This window comes from Schistocerca americana, chromosome 3 (assembly GCF_021461395.2).
Source record: "Schistocerca americana isolate TAMUIC-IGC-003095 chromosome 3, iqSchAmer2.1, whole genome shotgun sequence".
Taxonomy (NCBI): domain Eukaryota; kingdom Metazoa; phylum Arthropoda; class Insecta; order Orthoptera; family Acrididae; genus Schistocerca; species Schistocerca americana.
Genome location: NC_060121.1, coordinates 126,882,917 through 126,906,750, shown reverse-complemented (window position 1 = coordinate 126,906,750; position 23,834 = coordinate 126,882,917). Strand labels below are relative to the sequence as shown.

The 23,834-nt window shown below is 38.2% G+C and overlaps 1 protein-coding gene across 5 annotated transcripts in view; it reads right to left on the bottom strand.

Annotated features, from left to right (window-relative positions):
* Positions 1-12,700: 12,700 nt before the first annotated feature.
* Positions 12,701-23,834, bottom strand: part of LOC124605197 (zinc finger CCCH domain-containing protein 18-like) — a 128,978-nt gene continuing 117,844 nt past the window's right edge. For 3 of the 5 annotated variants that reach the window (XM_047136726.1, XM_047136729.1, XM_047136728.1), the window contains exon 14: positions 12,702-13,440. In XM_047136726.1, the coding sequence (XP_046992682.1) occupies positions 13,324-13,440 (117 nt within the window). In that variant the 3' untranslated portion in view covers positions 12,702-13,323. Of the gene's footprint in view, positions 13,441-23,834 lie in introns of all 5 variants that reach the window. The other 2 variants (XM_047136727.1, XM_047136730.1) reach the window with 2 other exon arrangements.

The window sequence follows — 23,834 nt, the reverse complement described above, 5'->3', positions numbered from 1 at the left end:
ACAGTTTCTTCAACAACAGATTGCAGGTGAAATGGTAGTCTGTATGGTTTCTGAGCAAATATTTTAGCATCTCCCACTGGAATTTCATGCTGTACAAGATCAGTTGCTGGCAAATACTGCAATTCCTTGAATAACTATGCATATTCTTCCAAAACTGGGTACAAAACATAGCGTTCTGATTCGGACAATTGCATACAGTGCGCACAGAGAGAGGATTTGTGCCAAACAAGAGTACCATTGTGGAGGTTACCAGAAGCATTAGCACTATTCAAATTTCTGGGGACTCATGTTTTAGGTCCATTCAATAAAACACCTGCAGGGAACAAGTACATACTCACAATCATAGATCATTTTTCAAAATACATAAAAATGATCATGATGCCAAAACAGCAGGCAGCAATAGTGGTACAAGAACTTGTGAATAACTGGATACTGAAGTTTGGAGTGACTGAAACAATAGCAACAGACCAGGGAATGAACTTCATGTCAGATCTACTCAAGGAATTTTGTATTTTATTGAATTTGAAGAAGTTAAGGACAAGTCCTCTCCATCCACAAGCCAATGGAAGAACTGAAAGAGTGCATAGGATAATCGGGAAGACACTTGGATACTACATTGACTTTCATCATACCAACTGGGATGTCTATTTGAAGTATCTCATCTCTGCTACAACTCAAAACAGCATACAAATATAGGACTATTGCTATATGAAGTAGTATATGGTCATAAAATGCCATCACCATGCGACCTATTGAAAATGAAGAAATGTAAGACTGGAGAGTCTGTTAAGAATTTTCCAGAGTGAATAAGGAAATTTGGAATAGAGGACAGAGGACAAATACGCAAGCACTAGAGGAACAGGAAGAAGCAGTGGGCCGTGTGGCAAGGATGCCACAGTGCACGGTTGATCAGTGGTTGATGCTATCAGCATCATATATGCTGCAGCGGAAGATAAAAAAGTATTTTGCAAAGTATCAGGGGCCATTCCAAGTGGTAGAGTCTATATCAGCTGTAAATGCCAAGATTCAGTTGCTGAAGAGAATGACAATTGTGGAAGTAGTGCAGCTGAAACCTTTTCAAGGGACTCCGGAAGTTATTTAAGGGATGTGGACCAGAAAGGGAGGGTGAGGAGAAAGGTATCAGAAATTAAACAAGAAGTTGTGAATGAAATGGAGGAATCCATAGGGATTAAGGCCTAGGAGATAGTGATTTTAAAAAATTTAGGTTAGGTACAGATTTAGGGCAGTTAGTACAAGCAGCTGTGGAGCAGCAATGAATTTAAGGGGCAGGAAAGTAACAAGTATTCCTGCTCATAGGTGAGACGCAGAGAAGGTGAGATGATGCGGTTCGTCGCAGGACTACTGATCTTCATCGGGGTGGAAGAATTACGGAAGCAGCTCCTGGAAAGGGAGCATTGTTACCCTAGCAGGAAAACATAGCGATCACCAGCCATTGCTTGTGGTACAGGTGGCATTCAAAGCATGGGAGATGTGTAATGAGGTGAGAAGATTGGAAGAAGCATTCCACAAATTCTGTCAGGGAATGGAAAGGTATGGGATACTCAAAGGAAGTGCTATGGTATGTGAGAGAGTACATGGAGCACATGAGAAATTAGGGAGTGAGATGACCCAGGTACTGGGGCTTATTCCACATACGTGAAGGAAGAGGGGTTGGATTAATGTTGGAGGTCAGCTTATGAAAAAAATGTATTTGGCACTGCTGATGAGGAAGAGATTTAAAGGGTGAACAACACCATAGAAGAGGTTAAGCAGTGGGCAAAAGGAAACCAAGTCATGAATGATTGCCATACTATGCAGACTGAAAGTTTAGAGAAGGACATATTGAATAACACATGACTACTATGACAACTGACTGGAGAAGTAATGTGGTATGCCAGAGTTAGAGAAGAGGCACTTAATCGGGACGTCAGGGAACTACAAACCGAAGTAGAAGTCTTAGATAGTGTTTGGGAAGCACAAAGAAAAGTAATAGAACTACAGGAGGCTATGCAGCAGGCAGTAAGAAGTCAGCCAGGGGTAAACTTGTTGTCACCAGAGCAGCATTTAGAGGGTCTAAGGAAAGTACAGAAGGAACTACTACTGGAGTTGGGGTTGGTTTTAGAACCCAGCACAAAAACTTACTTTTTTATTTCAAGTTAGCCACAGTATCGGTGAGAAATGGCGGAGTGAAAGTTTACATTTCAATTTCTACCAGCAGCAGGGAAACAAGCACGTTATGAGTGCTAAATAGTTCATGTGTCCCGTCAAGTGGGGGATGTTGAAGAAATTTGTAGGAATAAATCCACAGCAACTATTATTAATTGCAAAATACAAAGGAAGATAAGTAAAAATGGAGGAAGCAAAGTTACAAGAATGATACTGAGGGGAAACCACAGTCTGTCTGAATGTGGTAATAAGAGAGGGGCAGGATTCCTGCAAAGTGAAATTGTTAATGGGATGAAAGGAGGTAAGAGAATGCAATAAAGAAGTGACACCCAGAATTGTACTCTCAGCAGGTCAAGACATATTGGTTATACTCTACCTTTGACAAGGTTTTGAGTAGGGGAAGCTTACATCAATAAAGAGGCTAGAATTAAATGAGAGTGGTTTATCACTAAATCGAACAGCATGTGAGATAACGTGGCTTACTCTTCTCTGCCCTCTGTGATTTCAGGGACAACTCAACAGAATATTTTGCAGCATAATTTGTATTGACCAGAAAAGCCCATGAAACTGCTACCTGCTGCAGATCTAGCCAGCTTATATCAAACTCTTGGGGCAGAATTAATTAAATCTTTAAAGATGCTTCTGAACCAGCAGGAGAGATGAATCTTCCTGGAAACCTTGGTGCAGATATAAACTTATATCAGGAAAATCAGTACCAGAAAGAGGCAACATTGACAATTATCATACCAACCACTGCAGAGGCACTTGTTCTGTTGAGCATTGCCCTTTTTTTGGTACATGGAAGATGAAGCACAGTTCAGGCCCAGCCATCATTCAGATTCCAATGGACTGGATACCCCAAGCACAAAAGCAGCAGAAGGAAGATAAATGCACAAGGGGGTATTAAGAATTATTGATAATATTAAGAATTTGTGATTCATTTTAGCTTGCAAGTTTGAAAAAGAGAGTTAGAAGTTATTGTGCAAGAAGCCTAGCAATTAAATAAGTTCCATGGTTTTGAGTTAAGACACAAGGAAATGTATGAGATTAAGTGATAGGGTGAAGGAAACCAATTGTTAGAATAAGTCCACAACTTTGCAAAACTTTTTTTTATATTTCCCTTTGGTGTAGAAGAAGTTGATAACACTACCCATTGGCCAACCTTGTATTGTGGCATTCTTGCTGTATGGTTAACTGCTTCCTCTTGCTTCTCTAGTGCCCTGGTATAAGCCTTGCAAGCCCTGTTCTACATTTCCCTTATTACTCTCACATAGTCTTTAACAGACTCTCCTGTCTTACCGTTCTTATTTTTTAATGTGTTGAACGGCGATGGTATCTTACATCCATTAAGATGACAATTCCATATTTATGTGCTGCTTTGAATTGTATGCTGAGACTACATTCCTGTAATAGTGTGCATCCACATAGTATCCTAGCACCATCCTTATAATTCTATGCACTCTCTCTGTTCTTCCATTAGCTTGAGGATGTAAAAGGCTCATCCTCAATTTTTCACACACAAAAGCTTACACAATTTCTTGAACAAATCCGAAATAAATTTAGTTCCTTGATCTGTCAGTATTGTCTCAGGTACACCAAACTTCAGTATCCAACTGCTTGTGAGAGTAATAAGGGAAATATGGAACAGGGCGTGCAAGGCTAATACCAGGGCACTAGAGAAGCAAGATGAAGCAGTTAACCATACAGCAAGAATGCCACAATACAAGGTTGGCCGGTGGGTAGTGTTATCAACTTCTTATACACCAAATGGAAATATAAAAACTGCTGTGACTTGCACCACTACTGCTACCTGTTGGTTGGGCATTGCGACCATTTCCATGTATCTCAAAAAATGGTGTATAAACATAAATATTTCCTGCAGGTGTTTTGAAAGACCTAAATATCAATCCCAAGCAACTGAAATAGTTCCAATGCTTCAGGTAACCTCTGCAGTGACACTCTCATGCGACACAAATTCGTTCTCTTTGTATACTTTAACATTTGTCCACATTCAACTTCCTATTCTTCCACTAGTATCTCTCCCCTGCTCTCTCCTCTTGGTAAACCTTTATTCCCCATGACCTGCTAATGTGTGATCATGTGTCTCCTGTAATACTCTATTTTTCAGCTTTGCCAGCACCACCACTTGTGGTTCCTATTTAGTTTTCCTGCACAGCAACCCATCTTGTATACAAAACTGTAACTGTTTACTAAACTGCTTACATTCGCTATCCACCTATTGTGCTGCCTGCCAGTCAAATGGTTGGGTCAAATGGTTCTGAGCACTATGGGACTTAACATCTGAGGTCATCAGCCCCCTAGACTTAGAACTACTTAAACCGAAATAACCTAAGGACATCACACACATCCATGCCCGAGGCAGGATTCGAACCTGCGACCGTAGCAGCAGCGCGGTTCCGGACTGCAGCGCCTAGAACCGCTCGGCCACAACGGCCGGCGCCTGCCAGTCCTTTAGCTCATTATGTATTATTTGGAACACTCTACTTTCTTACTTAATCTATCTGTGTTCCCATATTTTTACCAGGCTTATGTTTGACCTCAAGATCACGGTCAGTCAGTCATATTGCCCATCGTGTCAACCTTCTAGAGGTATCCTTCAACCCCAGAAACCATTTATGTGCTACATTGTACATTATCACTCGACATTTTTCCCGGAAAGATAACACTTGAAATAAGTGATTTCATAGACAAGGCTCAACATTTCTTTTTCTGTTCGGTAGTAATTCTTCCAGCTGAGTTCATTTGCCTTGAACCAAAGGCTATTGGGTGTTCTATGCCACCTACTTCTTGAGACAACACACAACCAAGAGCATTCTTGGATGCTTCATTACGGAATGCATTTCTTATTGAAATTTGGAAATACCAAGGTTGGACACGATGTCAAAGTTTCTTTCAGTTTCTCAGAAGCATGTTAACAATCCTCTGACAACACAAATTTTGAACCTTTCTTTAGTAATTGCATCAATGATCAGGAAACATCTGCAAATCTTTTACGAATATCCTATAATAATTTGTGACTCAAAGAAATGAATGCAATTCCACCTCTGATTCAGATACAGAAAATTTACATATAGGTTTAACCAACCTTGGGTTCTGTCCTAACCCCATCCTTACAACCTTACTAATTATGTGACTGGGAAATGCCACCTCTTCCAACACAAAATTATACTTCTCCATACTCAACATTAAATTCATGTTCTCAGTCTTAGGAATATTTCCCTTAAGTGTAGTATGTGCTACTCCATATCACCTGGCAAAGAGGATTATATCATCAAGATACACTACATATTGATGTGATTTCAGTCCTTTAAGAACTCCATCCATCCAACATCCCTTGAAATTTCACAGGTGCATTCTTCAATCTGAAAGGCAGCCTCCTAAACTGATAATGCCCCATGGTAAAAGAAGTGCTGTTTTTGATCAGTCTTCTGCAGCGACTTCTAGTTGATGTTAGTCACTCCTTGTTAGTCCATGAGGGAAGTAGTGGTAAAGAAGTGGTTGCAGTCCTTGGAGAACAGGGTCTGGGAAGCATGCAGACAGATATCAGTATTGTGGGAAGCTATGCAGCAATCAGTATAAGGATGACTGGAGTAAGCTTGTTATCACCAGATCAGTACCCAGGGGGGCTACAAAACGTGCAAGAAGAGCTACAACCAGAAATAAAACCTAACAAGGGTAAAACAAGGACTGATGGAGCAAAGGTGAACATTTCATTTTCCTTTCCCATAGCAGGGAGGCAGTCACAGTACCAATGTTACGTAGTCCACAGGTATCCCATTAAGTGGGGAATGGTGAAGAAATTTGTTGGGGTAAAAGTGCAGCAGTTGTTGATTGCAGAGAACAAGAGCAGGCATGTGGAAATGGGAGAAGTAAAGTTGCAGAAGCATTACAGAGGTGAGGTTACTGTTTGCCCAAACAGGGTAGTGAGAGAAGGTAAGAACTCCTACACTGTGAAGTTACTGCTGGGTCAGAAAACAGAGAGAGATTGCAAAAAAGAGGCACGAAACAACACTGACCATAATTGTAGCAGGTACTGAAGCAACACTTACTCTGCTAAACTTATCCCCCGTTTTCATGTAGAAGAAGCAAAACACAAGTTGAAGTTACAACCCAGCTACTGTTAAAATCCTGGTTGACTGGATTCCCAGAACCTTGTGGACAATAGAGCAAACTGCAACTGTGAGTTAAGCTGAAAAGTAACTGATGTGCCGAAAGGCATAGCAAAGCCCAAGCAAGCGCAGCCCAAAAGTGTATAAATACCTAGCCATTTTGTACTAAAGTCACTTGTGTTAGTATCCCAGCTCTACAACCACGGGGCTGTGGGGCTTAAGGCACCATCCGAATGTTGTTCATGGACCACAGATTGACTCCGTGATGGGGCAGTCTGCCCTTAAATCATGGGAGCTGGAGCTGCCACCTTACCAGGCTACCAGCCTTGGGAAGCAGCTTGCTGGCCATTCTCATGCAGCAGTGGTTTATGGCTGTTACGTTACCTGCCTGTAGCCTTTTGGACAGTACCGAGGCGAGCCACACCATCCAACACTCATGGCCGTAGCATGTCTATCCTTCCTCTATCTGCATTCAATAGTTCCATTGTGGAAAACCTTCCCTTATGCATTTACTGAAACCAGAGATATAGCAATACACAAGTATCTTCTGGGCATCATTGGACAACATAAAAATTCACAACATAAAATGGTTCTGATTTGATTCCCATTGCATAAACGTACAGGTGGTTACTTTGCCTGCATTAACTGTAGAATTTGAAACTAAGATAGAGGTGCAGCTGGTTTATCTGCCCTATTTGCGGATTGTTCATAGGTACAGAAAAATTAAGACAATGTATAAATACACTATAGTTAAGGCAGCTGATGACTGTAGCTCACTTAATGAATGTCAAGTTGCATTACAAGGGCTGTTCAATAAGTAATGCAACATTTTTTTTCCGTGAAAGCATATTGCTATTATTCAGGTTTCCAATACACCACATCATACCCCATTCTTTTGGGTACAAACTCCCATTTTTTAACATGATCTCTGTTCGATGCAATAGCCTCATATCACCTTACTGGGAGGGCCTGTATGCCAGCATAATACCACTCTACTGGTCCACATCAGAGCCAATGTCTTGCTGCATCAGTAACCTCATCATCATCCACGTATTGCCTCCCATGGAGTGCATGCTTCATTGGGCCAAACAGATGGATGTCAGAAAGTGTGAGATCCAGGCTGTAGTGTGGACGAAGAAGAATAGTCTAATGAAGTTTTGTGAGTGCCTCTCAGGTGCACAGACTTTTGCGAGGCCTTGCATTGTCATGGAGAAGGAGAAATTCATTTGCGCTTTTGAATCGAGAAACGCGCTCGTTTCTTCAGTTTCCTGAGGATAGCACAATACACTTCCAAGTTGATTGTTCCACCACGAGCGAGGACATGAAAACAGAAAGATTGTCACCATGACTACTGGGCGAGGATGCGGCTTTGAACTTTTTCTTTGGAGGAGAGGTGGTATGTTGCCAGTCCATGGACTCCTGCATTGTTTCTGGTTAGAAGTGATGAACACGTTTCATCACCTGTGATGATGTTTGACAAAAAATGGTCATGATCGGACTCATAATGCCCAAGGAATTTTGCACACATGGTCCTTCATTGCTCTTCATGGTGGTCTTTTGGTGGCGAGGAACCCACCAGGTAACTGCTGAAGGAGTGTGTCAGCACTACCAACTGAAACGTCCAGTTACGCAGCAAGGGGCATCTTGAATGAGAGTACCTGGACATTTCAACATAGCAGCAGTCACAGCTGTGCGCGGGTGGCCAGCACACAGGAGATTGGTCGTTTTCGCAACTCTGTTGTGATGATGATCGATGCCTTGCTCAATTACTCACTGTGGCTTTTTACACTGCCAGGTCTCTGTAGACATTCTGCAAGCACCTATGGACATCTGCAGTGCTCTGGTTTTCTGCCAAAACAAACTTAATGACAGCTCTCTGTTTGAAATGCACCTCGGTTACAGATGCCATTTTGAAGGCTATGTACAGTGCTGTCACCTGTCAGAACTTCATGAAACTATAGGAGCTGAAGCGGGAATATTCCAAGATGTATCACAACAAATTCCACATTTTTTCAACCAAAATTGGGCAGGAAAAAAAAAGTGTTGCACTACTTATTGAACACTCCTTGTACATGATTGGCTACCTTGTAGAAAGATTTGAGTAACTTATGATTAATGCAGCTTAACAGATACATAACAGAAATTTGTTATTTTGGATTCTAGTTCGGCATGACAACACAATAATATTTATTTATTTATGTAATGTAGCAATGGTGACATCATTTGTCTATAAGTGGGGATATGTGGTGTCAAAAATATAGTAAAGCAATGTGTTAACCAGCGGCTACCTAACCGATTGATGATGATAACAACAGCTGTAAGTATTTTCATTATTCATGCAGTTAAGAATCGCAAACAGTTTGGAAGTTTTTGTTTTTGTTTGTACAAGTAAATTGGTACAGATGGACGCCACATGTATTTTAGGTGGCGATGGCAGTTTACTGCCTGTTGCAGTACCTACTGGTACGGCTGTCATTACATGCTGCGGCATCCCTGCTTGGAGAAGTGGTGCGTTTCCTTGAATACAGAGCTTACTGTGACCTTGAAGACGACATCACAAAAAACCAAGAATCTCACTATCTGTCAAATTGTACAGAACCACCATTCACTGCTCTCAGATAGGGTTCATACAAAGTAATGTTGAATGTATGCGCACTATAAAAGTATATGCAAGGTTCCTTTATATCCAAAATTTGTTATGGAACATGCAATATGGATTTTTTGGATTAGTACTTTCTATTATTTAGTAGAAAATTGCAACAGTATCAAAGTTTCCAGATTCCATCACAAGAACAATCAGCAGAGAAGTAGTGACAAAGCAGGTGGGCTCTTTCTATTGTTGTTTTTCTTCTCCCAAAAATAAGCAATTTTTTGGCTTATTTTTATCTTACTTCCAATCTGTTTACTTGTTGATATGTGACACATGCTTGGAAATCTCAAGTTTTTGCTTACACGAAATTTCTCTGAAATTTATTATCCAGGTTCTCGTTTGAAGTATTCCAATTCCATTTGTGTATTTAATTTTCAATGTGGCACTATTAATTAAAAGTTACAGTTAACTGAAGTTAGCACTATCATTCAACTCATGTAAAGCTTTGTGAGTTAATCAGTAGATTTCAGGAAGGTGACCTAACGTCATTTCAGAGTTAAGCAGTTCCACTTGTCTGTAAATTATTTTAAATTACCTAAAGCTAATTATATTCTGAAATAGTTAAAACTTAAATTTTTGCACCAGTACCATTTCCTCATTGCAGATTTCATCAAAACCACTGATAGATTATAGACTTCGGTCTGGCATACAGTATTGATTGATTAACTCACTAATTAACAATTTCAGACAAACACAGTGAAAAGAGTGTTACATATTATAGCTTTTGGCCAAAGTCTTTTTCAGCAAAGTTAACGCACACACATTCACACAAGCAAGCACACCTCATGAACTCATGACCAGCAGCTCCGATCAGTCCTGCCAGTTAGAGCTGCCGGTGGTAGCAGTCATATGTGCTCGCTTGTGTAATGTGTATGCATTAACTTTGCAGAAAATGGCTTTGGCTAAAAGCTATAACGTATAACAGTCTTTTCGTTGTGGCTGTCTGCAACTTAATGAGTCATCTTCATGGTGAGTAGCAATTTATCCTTTTTCTAATATTGTTGGTATTCCAAACTGGAGTTTCCACTAATTAATTAATAATTTCATGTTATTCACTTTAAGATGCAATGTGGCATCTATTCACATAAATGAGGGGAATCACAATGCAGAAGAAAAATAGTGTCTGTCTGTAACGAACAACATTTTATGTATTCTTGTAGGTCATCAAAAACAGTAAATTTCAATCTAGCCGTATTTCAAAGCATAATGTCGTTTTCAGAATAACTGCTTGTTCTTAGGTCTGTCTCTAAGCACTTGGACATCTTGCCAGACTAGTCAGTCCCCAAGTAAACGAGTAAGATCTATGTCAGCTCACACCACAGTTATGTACATTATATAAATAAAAATACACGCATCAGCAACTGAAAACTTAAGAAATTTAATGTTTAGTTTCTTAAAAGTGAATTATGCATTCTAAGGTAATGAATGGTTGAACTGAGCAGCACTGTTATCAACAGCTCATAGCATGAGGGTGGTTTGAAACGTTCTCGGAACCACCACGAGAGGTCAGTGCTAGCACTACGAGTTGTTCATGTGATATTCATTGGACTGTTGCCTGTAAGCATGTGCCACATCAATGCTCTTGGAAGAGAGCTGTGGAGGTGGCATGGCACTGTTGTTGTTCCCATGTAGTGATTTGCGAAGACAGGGGGGGGGGGGGGGGGGGAGGGGGAACGAGATTTGAGCAGTGATTAAGTACTTAGTACAGAAAGGTATGAAAGCAAAGGACATTCATACCAATTTCCAGAATACACTTGGAGACTATGCTCCTTCATATTCAACTGCTGCCAAGTGGACAAATGAATTTAAATTTGGTTGGGAGAGCTTAGATGATGATCTGAGCAGTGGCCAGCTAAGCTGCATCACTACTATGAAAACCATTGCAAAAGTGCACAAAATGGTCATGGAGGATCGCTGACTGAAAGTGCGTGAAATTGCTCACACTTGTCAGATATCATCTTAAAGGGTATATCACATTTTAACTGAAGAATTTGAAATGAAAAAATTATCTGCAAGATGGGTGCCACGACTCTTTGACGCTGGATCAAAAATGCATGAGAATGAATATATCGGAAAAATGCTTGGCCTGTTTTAGGAGAAATGAACAAGATCTTTTGCTCTGGTTTGTGACCATAGATGAAACTTGGGTGCATCACTATACCCCAGGGACAAAACAGTGGACACATGCTGATTCTCCGCTGCAAAAAAAGATAGACAATTCCTTCGGTGGGAAAGGTCATGGCATCAGTGTATGCAAAAAAAAAAAAAAAGGGCCAGGTTTAGCCAGGAAGAAAGTCATCTTCCAACAAGACAATGTGTGCCCACACGTGTCGTCGCCATGCCAAAATTACATGAACTAAGGTATGAATTGTTGCCACATGAGCCTTATTCACCTGATATGGCTCCGTCAGACTTTCATCTCTTCCCAAAACTGAAAATTTTTCTTGGTGGACAAAGATTCACTTCTAACAAAGAACTGATAACTGGAGTTGACAACTATTTTGCAGGCCTGGAGGAAACTCATTTTCGACGTGGAATCAAGGCACTGGTACATTGTTGCACCAAGTGCATTAATCTACAAGGAGACTACATTGAAAAGTTTTTTCTATCCCGTTCCGAGAACTTTTCAAACAACCCTCGTACTTATCATTGTTGACTCACCAAAGTGTAATTGTCTTTGCACATTGCTAAAGGGCCTGCTAAATGAGAACGGTATTGTTTTCGGATAAATGTGAACTGTTTAGTCTGTACCACTATTGAAAACTTCACCACTGTAATTGTGCATGTTGACCTATAGAATGATTGTTTGTAGCATAAAAACTGGTCACCATAATTAATACCTAAACTTTGCAAGGAATTAATGTGTGTTAATATAATTGTAAATATGGGGTCGTGTACATCAATGAACAAACACAATCTCACACACAATTATATTTTCAGCTTTGTAGTGATCAAGGCTGGTGCCACTGAGGACAGGCTACAAGTTACAGGACTGTTCTGTTGCAAAGTCCACAACTTATTTAACCTATACAGTTTTATCTAAACAATAAATCAAGAAGCAGATGTTCAGAGTTGGAAGATATCAATATTCTTAATCAACATAAACGTATACATTCATAAATACTACAGGGAACACCACACAGTTTTTTCAAATATAGCGGCTTTGCTGCTGGGCAGTTAGGCTTCAGTGCTGGGACAATGAATTGATGCATTTTTATGTGTGTGGTTTTATAAGTTCTCTCTGAGAAAGGTAATTGTCAGGAAGCTTAGCAACAATTTTAATCTTGAAACAGCAGGCAGAATGAAACTGTGCACTGACTGAGACTTGAACTAACAGCATCATCTTTCTCTGGAAATGCTCTTATCCAGGTAAGAGTCACAACCCACCCCAATAGATTTGTTTCCACCAGTACCTCTATCCTACTTTTTCTTGGATTTGTTTGTGGATTAAGGTCCACTTCTTCCCGGCTTCATGGTCACAACACTGCTGCAACCTCCAAGTAAGTTCCAAAATGGTCCACATACAGCTAAAGAGTGAAACAGTCATTCTAGTGTTTATTCTTCTTTGTGTGTCCATCAACAACTCTGTTATATGGATAAGAATTACATTACTCGTTCCATAGTTTGTTCAGCATCACTACTTTCAATCATAATAGTTGAACTTAAGAGCTCATCTGCTTCACACTTAGCAGTTCATCCCCTCTATAATGTTTTTCAATTATATCATAACTACTGTAAGCCAGTGTACTCAAATTCAACAATTACTGTTGCCTTTTATTCAAAAACTTTTACACAAATTAAACTACAACACATAAGGCATTACTATGTCTCAATAGTACATGTATTTATCATAAGATGCGTACAAAATGAACTATAATTACTGTACTTATGTATATTTACACTTTGCATGAAATATGAGTAGAAATAATTTAAACTTCAACAAAGGAGACTTTATGTATTATAATGTACATTTTAGACACATTTAAAACACAAGACGGAAAGTTAAAAAAGTAATCTCTCAATAAAATCATTTTTGATACAGACAGAAATGTGCAAATTTGACATTTTGATTTAAACTGTGGGTATTAATGCTCCCATAATAGTGTATTGGCACCAGACAGCTTTCTCTTAATAATTATGAGTATTACATACTCTGAATTTTTGTTTATACGAATTTCACTGCCTTTGTCATTCACTGCAATTAAGTATTTAGTGGTAATCACTGGAAATCTGCAATGAACAAAGTTAGCAGTGTATTTTTCAGCAGTCTGATTAAAAAGACTTAATAGTACTTCAGGGAACTTTGTCCACTGAGACACATGGAATATTTATTTACTGTTACAAGACACAATGAGCTTATGTGTGATTGTTAAAAACTTAGATCTTTGATCTTTTCCTAGCAATAGCATCTTCAACTGCTTTTAGTTGCTTCAACAACTCTTCTCTCCTAGAAGTTGCTTTCTTGCTGCTTCCTTGTTTAGAAAGTGCGGCCACCTGTAGACAGATTTTGCAACTAGAATTAAATAGCAATAAACATAAAAATTGTCCTTTTCCATTTGATTCCAAAGTTTTACATTTGTTAATACTTAAAAAGCTACATAAGAAAATTTGCACTAGAGAGCTTAAAAATACTACATTATCCAACAAAGTATTTATTGTGTAAAGTTTCGAAGCAAAAGTACTCTGCACAATATGACTTTTCGATTAATACAATGCTACAAGTGAGGTTATTCAATCATCCATGTTTAAGGTGTGGAAGAAAGAAAACAGACATCATGAATAGGAAGTTGATACCCCAAAGAAAGGAAACAATGGGGGTAATTTCCACATGATTTTTTAAAATGTGTCTGTTATTACATATATTTTTGTGCAAACAATGAAGATACATGTTAACAGTTAAATAATGTGCATATTCTCACAGGTGACCTCTTTCATTGTAATGCTGTGTTGGGGTGATTTGACAGAAGCACTAATGATTTTCTCCTCATTAGTACGTGCACAACAGTATTTTTTCAATGGGATTATTCCAATGGAGTATCAACACTGAGAAAGCAAAGTACTGGGCGTCAGACAGTCATGTGGGTAGCAACTGGAACCTGAAGTTGCAGGGACTATGTCTCAAACTGAGATGAGAAATGATGGCCTTGGCAGGGAAGCCGATTATTAAATTTTCGCGCACATCATCATCATCAGCTTTATTTTTCACAATATGGAGTACACTGTTGGATATAGTCAAGTCTACTCAGGGTTACGTGCAGCTTCCATGAGTAGCCCTGTTGACTTAACATGTTCTCCAGTACTTTACACATGATATGAGCAGTTCCAAACAGTACTATAGCTTGTACTTCACTGTGTTTAGAATGCCCTGGGATTCTAGACAGAATGCTCTTCAGGTTATGTGGTATCGACCCCAGGGTACCAATGATGACTCGAACGACATCAGTTTTTACATTCCACATTCAACTGACCTCAATTATCAGACCCTTGTATTTCAGTTTTTTCTGAGTCACTTTATGATTAATGTCCCCATGTCATGGGACTGATAAATCAATTAAGAGAGACAATCTTCTATCTGGCTGGCATAAAATGTCTGGCTTGTTAGCTGCAACTGTTTGATTGGTATGCATTTGTTGGCTGACAGGACAGTGTTACATCCAGCTATTGTGATCACTTTTAGTGAAAGGTCATACTGTTAGTTCTAAAGGTGTGGAACTTGTACAGCTCTGCTTATTTGTGAGTACAGCTATGAGCATATATTATTGTTTCTTTTGAGGTATTCATTCTATGGCAATATAGGACAGCCTGATGTAATTTGATCCATGTGAAATGGAACAGTGTTACTTCACAACACTTGTCAAATGTTATAAAAATATGATTTGATTGATTTATGAATATTTAACTATGCTCATTTAGAGTGATGTAATCAACACCTTTTGAAACTATAAGATGATCTGATATTCTATATTTATCTATTATTCTAGCCTTAAGTATATAAATGAACACGGAATGTACATGGCCTGAGCTCATTCTACGGGTTTTATAACTAATTATTATTATTATTGTCTTTCCTTTCTCAGACCTTAGGTCTGGTTCGGAATGAAAGTGACGCGGACCTTGATCAAGCGTCACTTCCTTTTAACTGTACGGTATATGTTACATTGCGTTTAGGAACTTTCGGGTAATTGAACATGTATCAATAATTACGGATTTCTGAAGTTGTATATATAAGTTTGGATGTAGCTGTATTGCATTGATGTACTGGTGGATATTGCGTGGTATGACTCCTGTAGTTGAAAGTATAATTGGTATAATGTCAACTTTATCCTGATGCCACATGTCCTTGACTTCCTCAGCCAGTTGGATGTATTTTTCAATTTTTTCTCCTGTTTTCTTCTGTATATTTGCTGTATTGGGTATGGATATTTCAGTTAGTTGTGTTAATTTCTTCTTTTTATTGGTGAGTATGATGTCAGGTTTGTTATGTGGCGTTGTTTTATCTGTTATAATGGTTCTGTTCCAGTATAATTTGTATTCATCATTCTCCAGTACATTTTGTGGTGTATACTTGTATGTAGGAACGTGTTGTTTTAAAAGTTTATGTTGTAAGGCAAGCTGTTGATGTATTATTTTTGCGACGTTGTCATGTCTTCTGGGGTATTCTGTATTTGCTAGTATTGTACATCCGCTTGTGATGTGATCTACTGTTTCTATTTGTTGTTTGCAAAGTCTGCATTTATCTGTTGTGGTATTGGGATCTTTAATAATATGCTTGCTGTAATATCTGGTGTTTATTGTTTGATCCTGTATTGCAATCATGAATCCTTCTGTCTCACTGTATATATTGCCTCTTCTTAGCCATGTGTTGGATGCGTCTTGATCGATGTGTGGCTGTGCTAGATGATACGGGTGCTTGCCATGTAGTGTTTTCTTTTTCCAATTTACTTTCTTTGTGTCTGTTGATGTTATGTGATCTAAAGGGTTGTAGAGGTGGTTATGAAATTGTAGTGGTGTAGCCGATGTATTTATGTGGGTGATTGCTTTGTGTATTTTGCTAGTTTCTGCTCGTTCTAGAAAGAATTTTCTTAAATTGTCTACCTGTCCATAATGTAGGTTTTTTATGTCGATAAATCCCCTTCCTCCTTCCTTTCTGCTTAATGTGAATCTTTCTGTTGCTGAATGTATGTGATGTATTCTATATTTGTGGCATTGTGATCATGTAAGTGTATTGAGTATTATTATTATTATTATTATTATTATTGTTAATGGGTGTAAACATGGGCAAGAAAAAAATCCTGGATTTTCCCCAGATTTGCTGGTTAAAAGCACTGTTTTTCCCAAGTGGAAATACACTACCGAGTGAAAGTACACTTTTTTCCACGTTAAGTGACAGTATATTTTCCATTGGAGGAGTAAAACTTGTATATCTTTTTAATATTAAAGGTTTTATACACCAGTGTATAATTTCCCGGCACTTTAGGAAATAAAACCCAGCAAAAACCAACGCATTTTGTAAAGATCTTTGACATGTGGCAACACGTACACTGCTTAATTTTGTATTATGAAAGTATAAATCTGAATTCCACAAAATACAGCATGGTAGTTTTTGAAGCAATGAAATCGATACTGTGATGTGCTTTTGTCAGCCACTCATACTCTATGTCATATAATCTCACCAGCCTATAGCAACATCACCGTTAAGTAGCGTCAACACACAAATAAGAAAAGTTAATGGTTTAAATTTATATACACACAGTACAGCTTCAAGAAAAGCTAAGCTTTTACATACAATATCGGCTGTCCAAATATTTTTGCTGTTCTTTCCGAGATATGGTTAGGCAGGATCCTGAGAGCACAGCTTAAATTGCACCAGATGAATATTTCTGACAAGCACAATTATAGATTTCACTGCTGTGCACTGAAAATTTCGTGGGTTATCTGGCTGGATAATTGTTCTGTTGGGCTCTTCGATTTTTTCATAGTAAAGTAAATTACATGTGAAATTGCTGAAGACCTCATCTTGCATACTTTTTTGAAGGATAATTATACTTTTTGCCATTGTTACTGCATAATTTGTAATCTACGGAACAACTAAAATAAATATGAAAAACTGATCTTGAAGCCTGGTCTCTTCCAGTGTGTGTTACCCTTCAAGATATATCAAACACAAATGTACCAATAAAATTTTAAATAATGGCATAAATGGCCAGTCTTCTGGGCCCAAAATTTTTCTAAGTGGCTGGTCCTCAAAGGGTAAAGTTGGAACGAATGCTACATGATTTAAGAAATTTATCGCACATTTCCACATGTGACACAGTTCTTCTTGCCTAAAAAGGAATTAACTTTGAAAGCAATGCTTCTCAAACTACCGTTCACAATATTTTCCTATGAACTATTAGAAATGTAAACAGTTTGTGACGTCACGCTCATCACAAGCAGTTTGCTGTTAAGAAGTATTGCACAGTTTTTGTCCTAAAGGCTTTGACACACAATGCTGTCAGCAGACACTAGTGTGTGCAATGCATTTCGTTGCCGTAAAAGGTGCATTTTCTATGCAACTTAAGTTTTATTTTTGTGTTATTCTCTTGTTTACATTTTATTGCTGCAGTATTATTTTGCAGTAGTGAGCTGCAGTAAGATTCTTTGTTAGAGTATCAGTTATTACCAGGCAAAATTCCCATGTTTTCCCCAGTTTTTTCCTAGATGAAAAAATTGACCAGTTTTCCCCAGATTTCCCCTTTGTCTCATGGAATATATATCCCATATTATTATTATTAGTGTATAGTATTCTGCAAAAGAACTGTGGCAGCTAGCCTGAGGACAGCCAAGCCTCTCGCCTTGTCATTCCGTTTTCTAATAAACTTTTCTTCAAGGGGAAATGCACAGTAGGTTGACCTAGCGGGCGATATCAAGATAAGGTGGCAGGTATGCTTTGTCATTTTCCATTTGGGAAGGCCTCCTCTGTAATAACAAGTATACAACAAACAGACTGGATTGTAGAAAGTAGCTTGCTGGTAGTTAACGTGGGAGGTCATGTTGTGGTGTGCTCTGCAAGACATTGAATATTTATGCTGACTTTGTTACAACTGATTGCAACAAGTAACAACTAGCATGTCTACATTTGAAAGTCATCACCTACTATACCGATGCTGCGCGTGCAAGGTTTATTCAGGCATTATTAGCAGTCGCAAGTACTACACCATATTACGTCAAATATGTCACTTAAAGCTAGAAATTATGGTACTGAAGTCTGTACAATTTATTAGAGACACGAAGAATATGCAAGAGTATCTTACCACCACGTCCTCACCTGCACTGTATCTGACAAGGCAAACTACTGACACTTTATTCTTTAGTATTGCGTATAGGAGAGCCAGACTCACGTTAACATGAGAGTGCTGTTGAATTAATACACTGGCAGTGATCTACAACTGGTATTGCCATTTCTTTTCAAGTATCTATTTCACTTAAATTTCCATATTTTACAAACTATAAGATGCACATTTTTCTTCAAAAAATTTACTCCAAACTTTAGGTGTGTCTTAAACTCAAAATTAATATAAAAACGTCCAGTGTTTGATTAAAAATTCCCACCGGTCTTAATAATGGCCATATATTCAATGCTGTAGGAAACACATCTCCATCTGGCAATACTGAATTCAGCTGGCAACAGCAGTGCACCAATGCAATGAACGTCAGTTGTAGGGATTCACAAGCTTACTGAGACTGTCTCCCTCCTGTCCCGCCATCAGAACACTGTCCAGCCTACGACGTGTCACTGCAGTCTACAGTGCCAGTGAACTTGAATTGGAATTGATTTGTGTTATCAGTAACAGTACAATATTTTTGTTAGTAGCTAGTTTCGTAATGGAAAAAAAAGGGTATTCATATGATGTGGACTATAAATTGAAATTAATAGCTTATGCAGAACAACATGGACTACTGAGCAGGTGAGCAGCATTTCGGCCCTCCACTAACAGAAAAAACCATTCACGGTTGGTGGGCTAGTAAAGAATAAATGTAAAAAATGAGGAAGACTAAATGTGCAAATAGAGGACTGAACGCAAAATGGCCAAAACTAGCAGATGATGTATTGAAATGGATTCAAGGACACTGACAAAGTGGCATTGGAATTAGTGCAAAAAATGATTCAAATATGTGTTTGTAAACTAATGCTACAGTGAAACTTAACAGACTTTTAAGAGTGGAGTTGGTTGGTGCAACACGATTATGACACATATTGGACTTAGCTCGTGAATCAAAATATTATCTTTCCAGCACTTTATTATTCAACATTGGGGGGAGAGGGGGGGGGGGGGGGGGGGGGACAACGGTGTGGTATTGAGCCAAGCAGTGAATATGGGAAAAACTTTTCTTTTCTGACATTTCATGTGCCAAGTAACATAACAGTTGCTATGGAAGGTGCCAAAACTGTAACTACAAAAACAAATGGACATGTTTGTCATGCTGTGCTGACAGTACTAAACCTAATCCAGTGACCATTTTCAAGTGCAAAACAATGCCAAAATCTTCTGAAATACTGCGAGGTGTTATCGTTCATGTACATGGCAAGGGTTGGATGGACGAGGCAGGTATCAAATTATGGTTTATCACAGTGTGGGAGAGTAGGAAACATTCTTTATTGAAGAAGAGTTCTCTTCTTGTGCTAGATCAGTTCAGTAGTCATTTGAAAAATTCCGAGAAAGAGAAATCAAGACATGGAAATACAGAGCTCAATATTATTCCCCAGGAGGATATACTTCACAATTGCAACCTCTTGACATAAATAAACCATTTAAGAGTGTATATGAGAGAGGAATGGAACAAATGGATGATGAATGAAACCCAACATGAATTCATGCTGAAAGGAGCTTTACAAAGACCTAAAATCAAACAAGTGTGTCAGTGGACAAAACAGAAATGGTCTAGAGTTACAAAGACATTACTGTTAAATCTTTCAAGGAGTGTGGCATAAGTAACTCTCTCAATGGCAGTGAAGACCATTTTGTATATGATTACGGCAGTGAGGACAATGAAGGTGAAGGTGAAGAAGAAGAAGAAGAAGAAGAAGAAGAAGAAGAAGCAGCAGATGATGATTGTCAGGGATTTTAAAGGTCAGTTTGGTTTTATAAAATACGATTCTTTTTAGTCTGGCTTTGCAATCTAATAACAAGAAAGGTAAAAAAGGTAATTTTTAAAAACTACTTAAAAATTACGGCACATCTTATAGTCCATAAAATATGGACTATAAGTTAATAACTTCTGGTTGGAAAGTTGAAGCACTGAAAGCAATGTCATTGGTGTATATTAATGTAAGAAAAGGCATCGCACAACTCTGATGGGTCACACTGCTTCAGTTTTTGCTTGACTTTCATTGGTTTAAACACATTCGTTCAAAGTTCCAAGACTAAAGTAACTCATGCCTAAGGACTAGTGCTAACTTCAGTTTCATTTACAAGTTTCTTAAATAATACTTGAATAAGAAGTAATTTATGGTCTGTCATTTTCAGTTTGATATAACAAACATTAATTACATTCATGAAATGATAAATTCAGCAACTTTTCAAAGTTGAATGAACAAGCTTACTTCTAAATCTATCCCTTTAGGACAAGGCAACAATTTACAGCAAGTAGTAAACTTGTTTTTCAGGAGGGTTATTCACAAGATGTCAGTACTGATCTTGGTCTAGAATTGAATGCTGTTGCTGCACTTTAGTAGAATTACAGATGAACGTAAAAAGTGAAGTGCATAACACTGTTTCACAACGACCCCCCAGACTGTATACTAAATGCTTCAGATGAAGTAAGACTGTCCAGTTAATATTTCAAAAACGTTCAAACATGGCTAACCACCTTACATGAGTGCAGGTTACAAAAAAGTAGTGTTAATGTTGATTTAGTTGCCAATCAAAAGTAACGAGTTAAGAAAAATAGCCAAGGTGGTGGCAAGGTCATGCTGCTTTGCAGGCACAACCAAAAACTTGCAACATGAGGGTATCTTAGAATGCTATATTCTATGAATGGGAAACAGGGCGATACGGTCATTACATATGGTCTGAGAGTGTACTCAACAAAATCAACATCTATTGCCTTGGATGGACATTTTCATTATAACTTTTCCATAATTCTATGTTCTGAAAATTGGATCTTGGGTAAATATTATTATAGCTTCTGACTCTGTTCTCATTCTTCCTCTCCTAAGCTACACATCCACCTGGCTTCTGTCAATGTCTAAGTTCTCCGGGCAGTTTGGTTATTTACCATGCAGAGGTTTATGCTCCAGGTTTCTTTAAGCATACTCTGAATTTCCATCTTCATGTTACTTTGCAGACATTGAGATAAAGCAAGTTGAGTATCCAATCTTATATGTTGTTTTTATGGTCTCCCAAGATTTTCTAAATTTTTTCCTGAACTACGATATTTACCTTGCACACAGTGAGTGAGTAGTAATTTCAGGGTCATAAATAAAATTAGTCCCATTGAATTTCATTTTTCATTTCACACTACTTGCTAATATAGATGCAGTGATCAATTAGTTGACACAGACACTTTGTTAATTATGAAATATTGTTAACCGAAAAAGTTCATACAGTACAACCTTACATATTTACTGAGTGGTAGGAAACATATTGTGGCATTTTAATGCCTATTATTTGAAAGTAAATATCTCAAACTTTTCCGTAACACATCTCAAACTGTCTGAAACTAATTATCTTCTAAATTAATTAACATTAAAGCTTTAGACCACTGGTAACTTGAACTACAAATTATGATTGTTAATTTGATTCATTCATTAGAAAGTCCAATACTTTGAGGGTCATCAAATAATTTAATAAGACTGCCATTAATAGTGAGTAGTGGAAACATATTGTTCATAGGCGAAACTGTACATAGACCTAGCACATAAGAGGCCAGGCAGTCTGTTGTCGTGTGCAAGTGTCGTGATCATATAACTAACATTCCGAAATATCCACATATATTGTGTGCAGTTCATTTTCTTCACTCATGGGTTTAACTCATGACTTCTGTGACAGTAATTACTAATTAGTTTTGAGTGAGAACTTTTTAGAGGAACACATTGATTACTGACTCCTATGAACAATGACTACTTAGCAGGGCAGTGTTGACAGACTTACTGATTATTTTTGTGCACTATCTTAATTGTTTCAGGTTCCTTAAATGTGTATGATGACAAGATAAATTTTTGCCACATATGCGAGTCATTTTGAACCACTGGACTGTGTTGCGTGATTACTACACTAGGACAATTTAACATTCTATGAACTAGTGTAGTAGGTAACAATCTGCTTTCATTTAATTCGAACTATACGTGTGACACGAAACTGGCAATGTCAGTGAATACTTTACACCAAGAGTGTAATTAAACTGTTTTAAATCTACCTCTGGTGTCAACCACAATATTGCTATAGACTATTAGCAGAACTGACATCTTTCAGCCAGTTTTGGAGCCAGTGCATCTACCAAGAAGAGAGCAGGCTTATCCAGTAGGCACGTTTGTTCCAACTCGAGACAGCATCAGTACCTTCCGCATTCTGAAAACTTTATTATTACTGTTATTATGATTTAATGTAAGGAATACTTTTGACAGTCTAGACTGGGGAATAAAATACAATAAAAGGCTGTGCCAAGCCAATAGAGCCAGACAAAAAATTGCAAACAATCTTGTATCAGATACTGCAGAGGAACTTTTTACAGAATTTATAATATACTTGGTGAACAGACAGTACGCAGGTCATTCATGGGTGAAGGCAACTACAGAATCAAAACACTAGAATCTGGAATAACGCTAAGGACAATTACAGAATCAAAACACTAAAATCTGGAATAATGTTATAAATAGTGATGGTGCGCCCCAAGAGGGAAGGTCACTGAGTAGCATGTTAGCCCTGGCAATTCATTTAATAGGAATATGAACACCTCACTGAGTTTATAAGTTTGGACTGAATATGGCAGGATCGAAGTTCTATCAAATGGACAACCACATGAGCAAACACAAACAATTCTGTTACAATAGTAGTGGACACATGAGAAAAGATATGATCCAGGCAAATCAAATCAACAACCACCACCAAAGATCATCATCTTGACAAAACTGATCATGATCAACAAGAAGACAAGTTCATATTAGTTAAAAGTGACTATCTTCTTTCTTTTATTACTCTTTCCAGTATCTTTCCTTTTTTTCCTTCTTTTTCTTTTTGTTCCGCGTCACGTCCTATCTGCGTTCTATTTTCAGTCACCTTCTGCAGCTTTTTTGCTTCTTTTTATCTGTTTACATTCTTGTTTTCTTGGCCCCCTCCTGTTGTATTCTCTAACATACATTCATCTTTCAGACTGATATCCTCCCCTTCTGACACACAAATCCCTTTCACTGGTAATTTTCAATAGCCTTCAAATCAGTTGTTCTTGTTTTGACAATTGATTATATATGTGTTTCTGTAATGTCATGTATCAACTTTTTCCGAATCGCCAACAACTTTCAAGAACTGGATAACTGCATCATCATCATCATCATCATCATTTAAGACTGATTATGCCTTTCAGCGTTCCGTCTGGAGCATAGTCCCCCTTATAAAATTCCTCCATGATCCCCTATTCAGTGCTAACATTGATGCCTCTTCTGATGTTAAGCCTATCACTTCAAAATCATTCTTAACCGAATCCAGGAATCTTCTCCTTGGTCTACCCCGACTCCTCCTACCCTCTACTGCTGAACCCATGAGTCTCTTGGGTAACCTTGCTTCTCCCATGCGTGTAACATGACCCCACCATCTAAGCCTGTTCGCCCTGACTGCTACATCTATAGAGTTCATTCCCAGTTTTTCTTTGATTTCCTCATTGTGGACACCCTCCTGCCATTGTTCCCATCT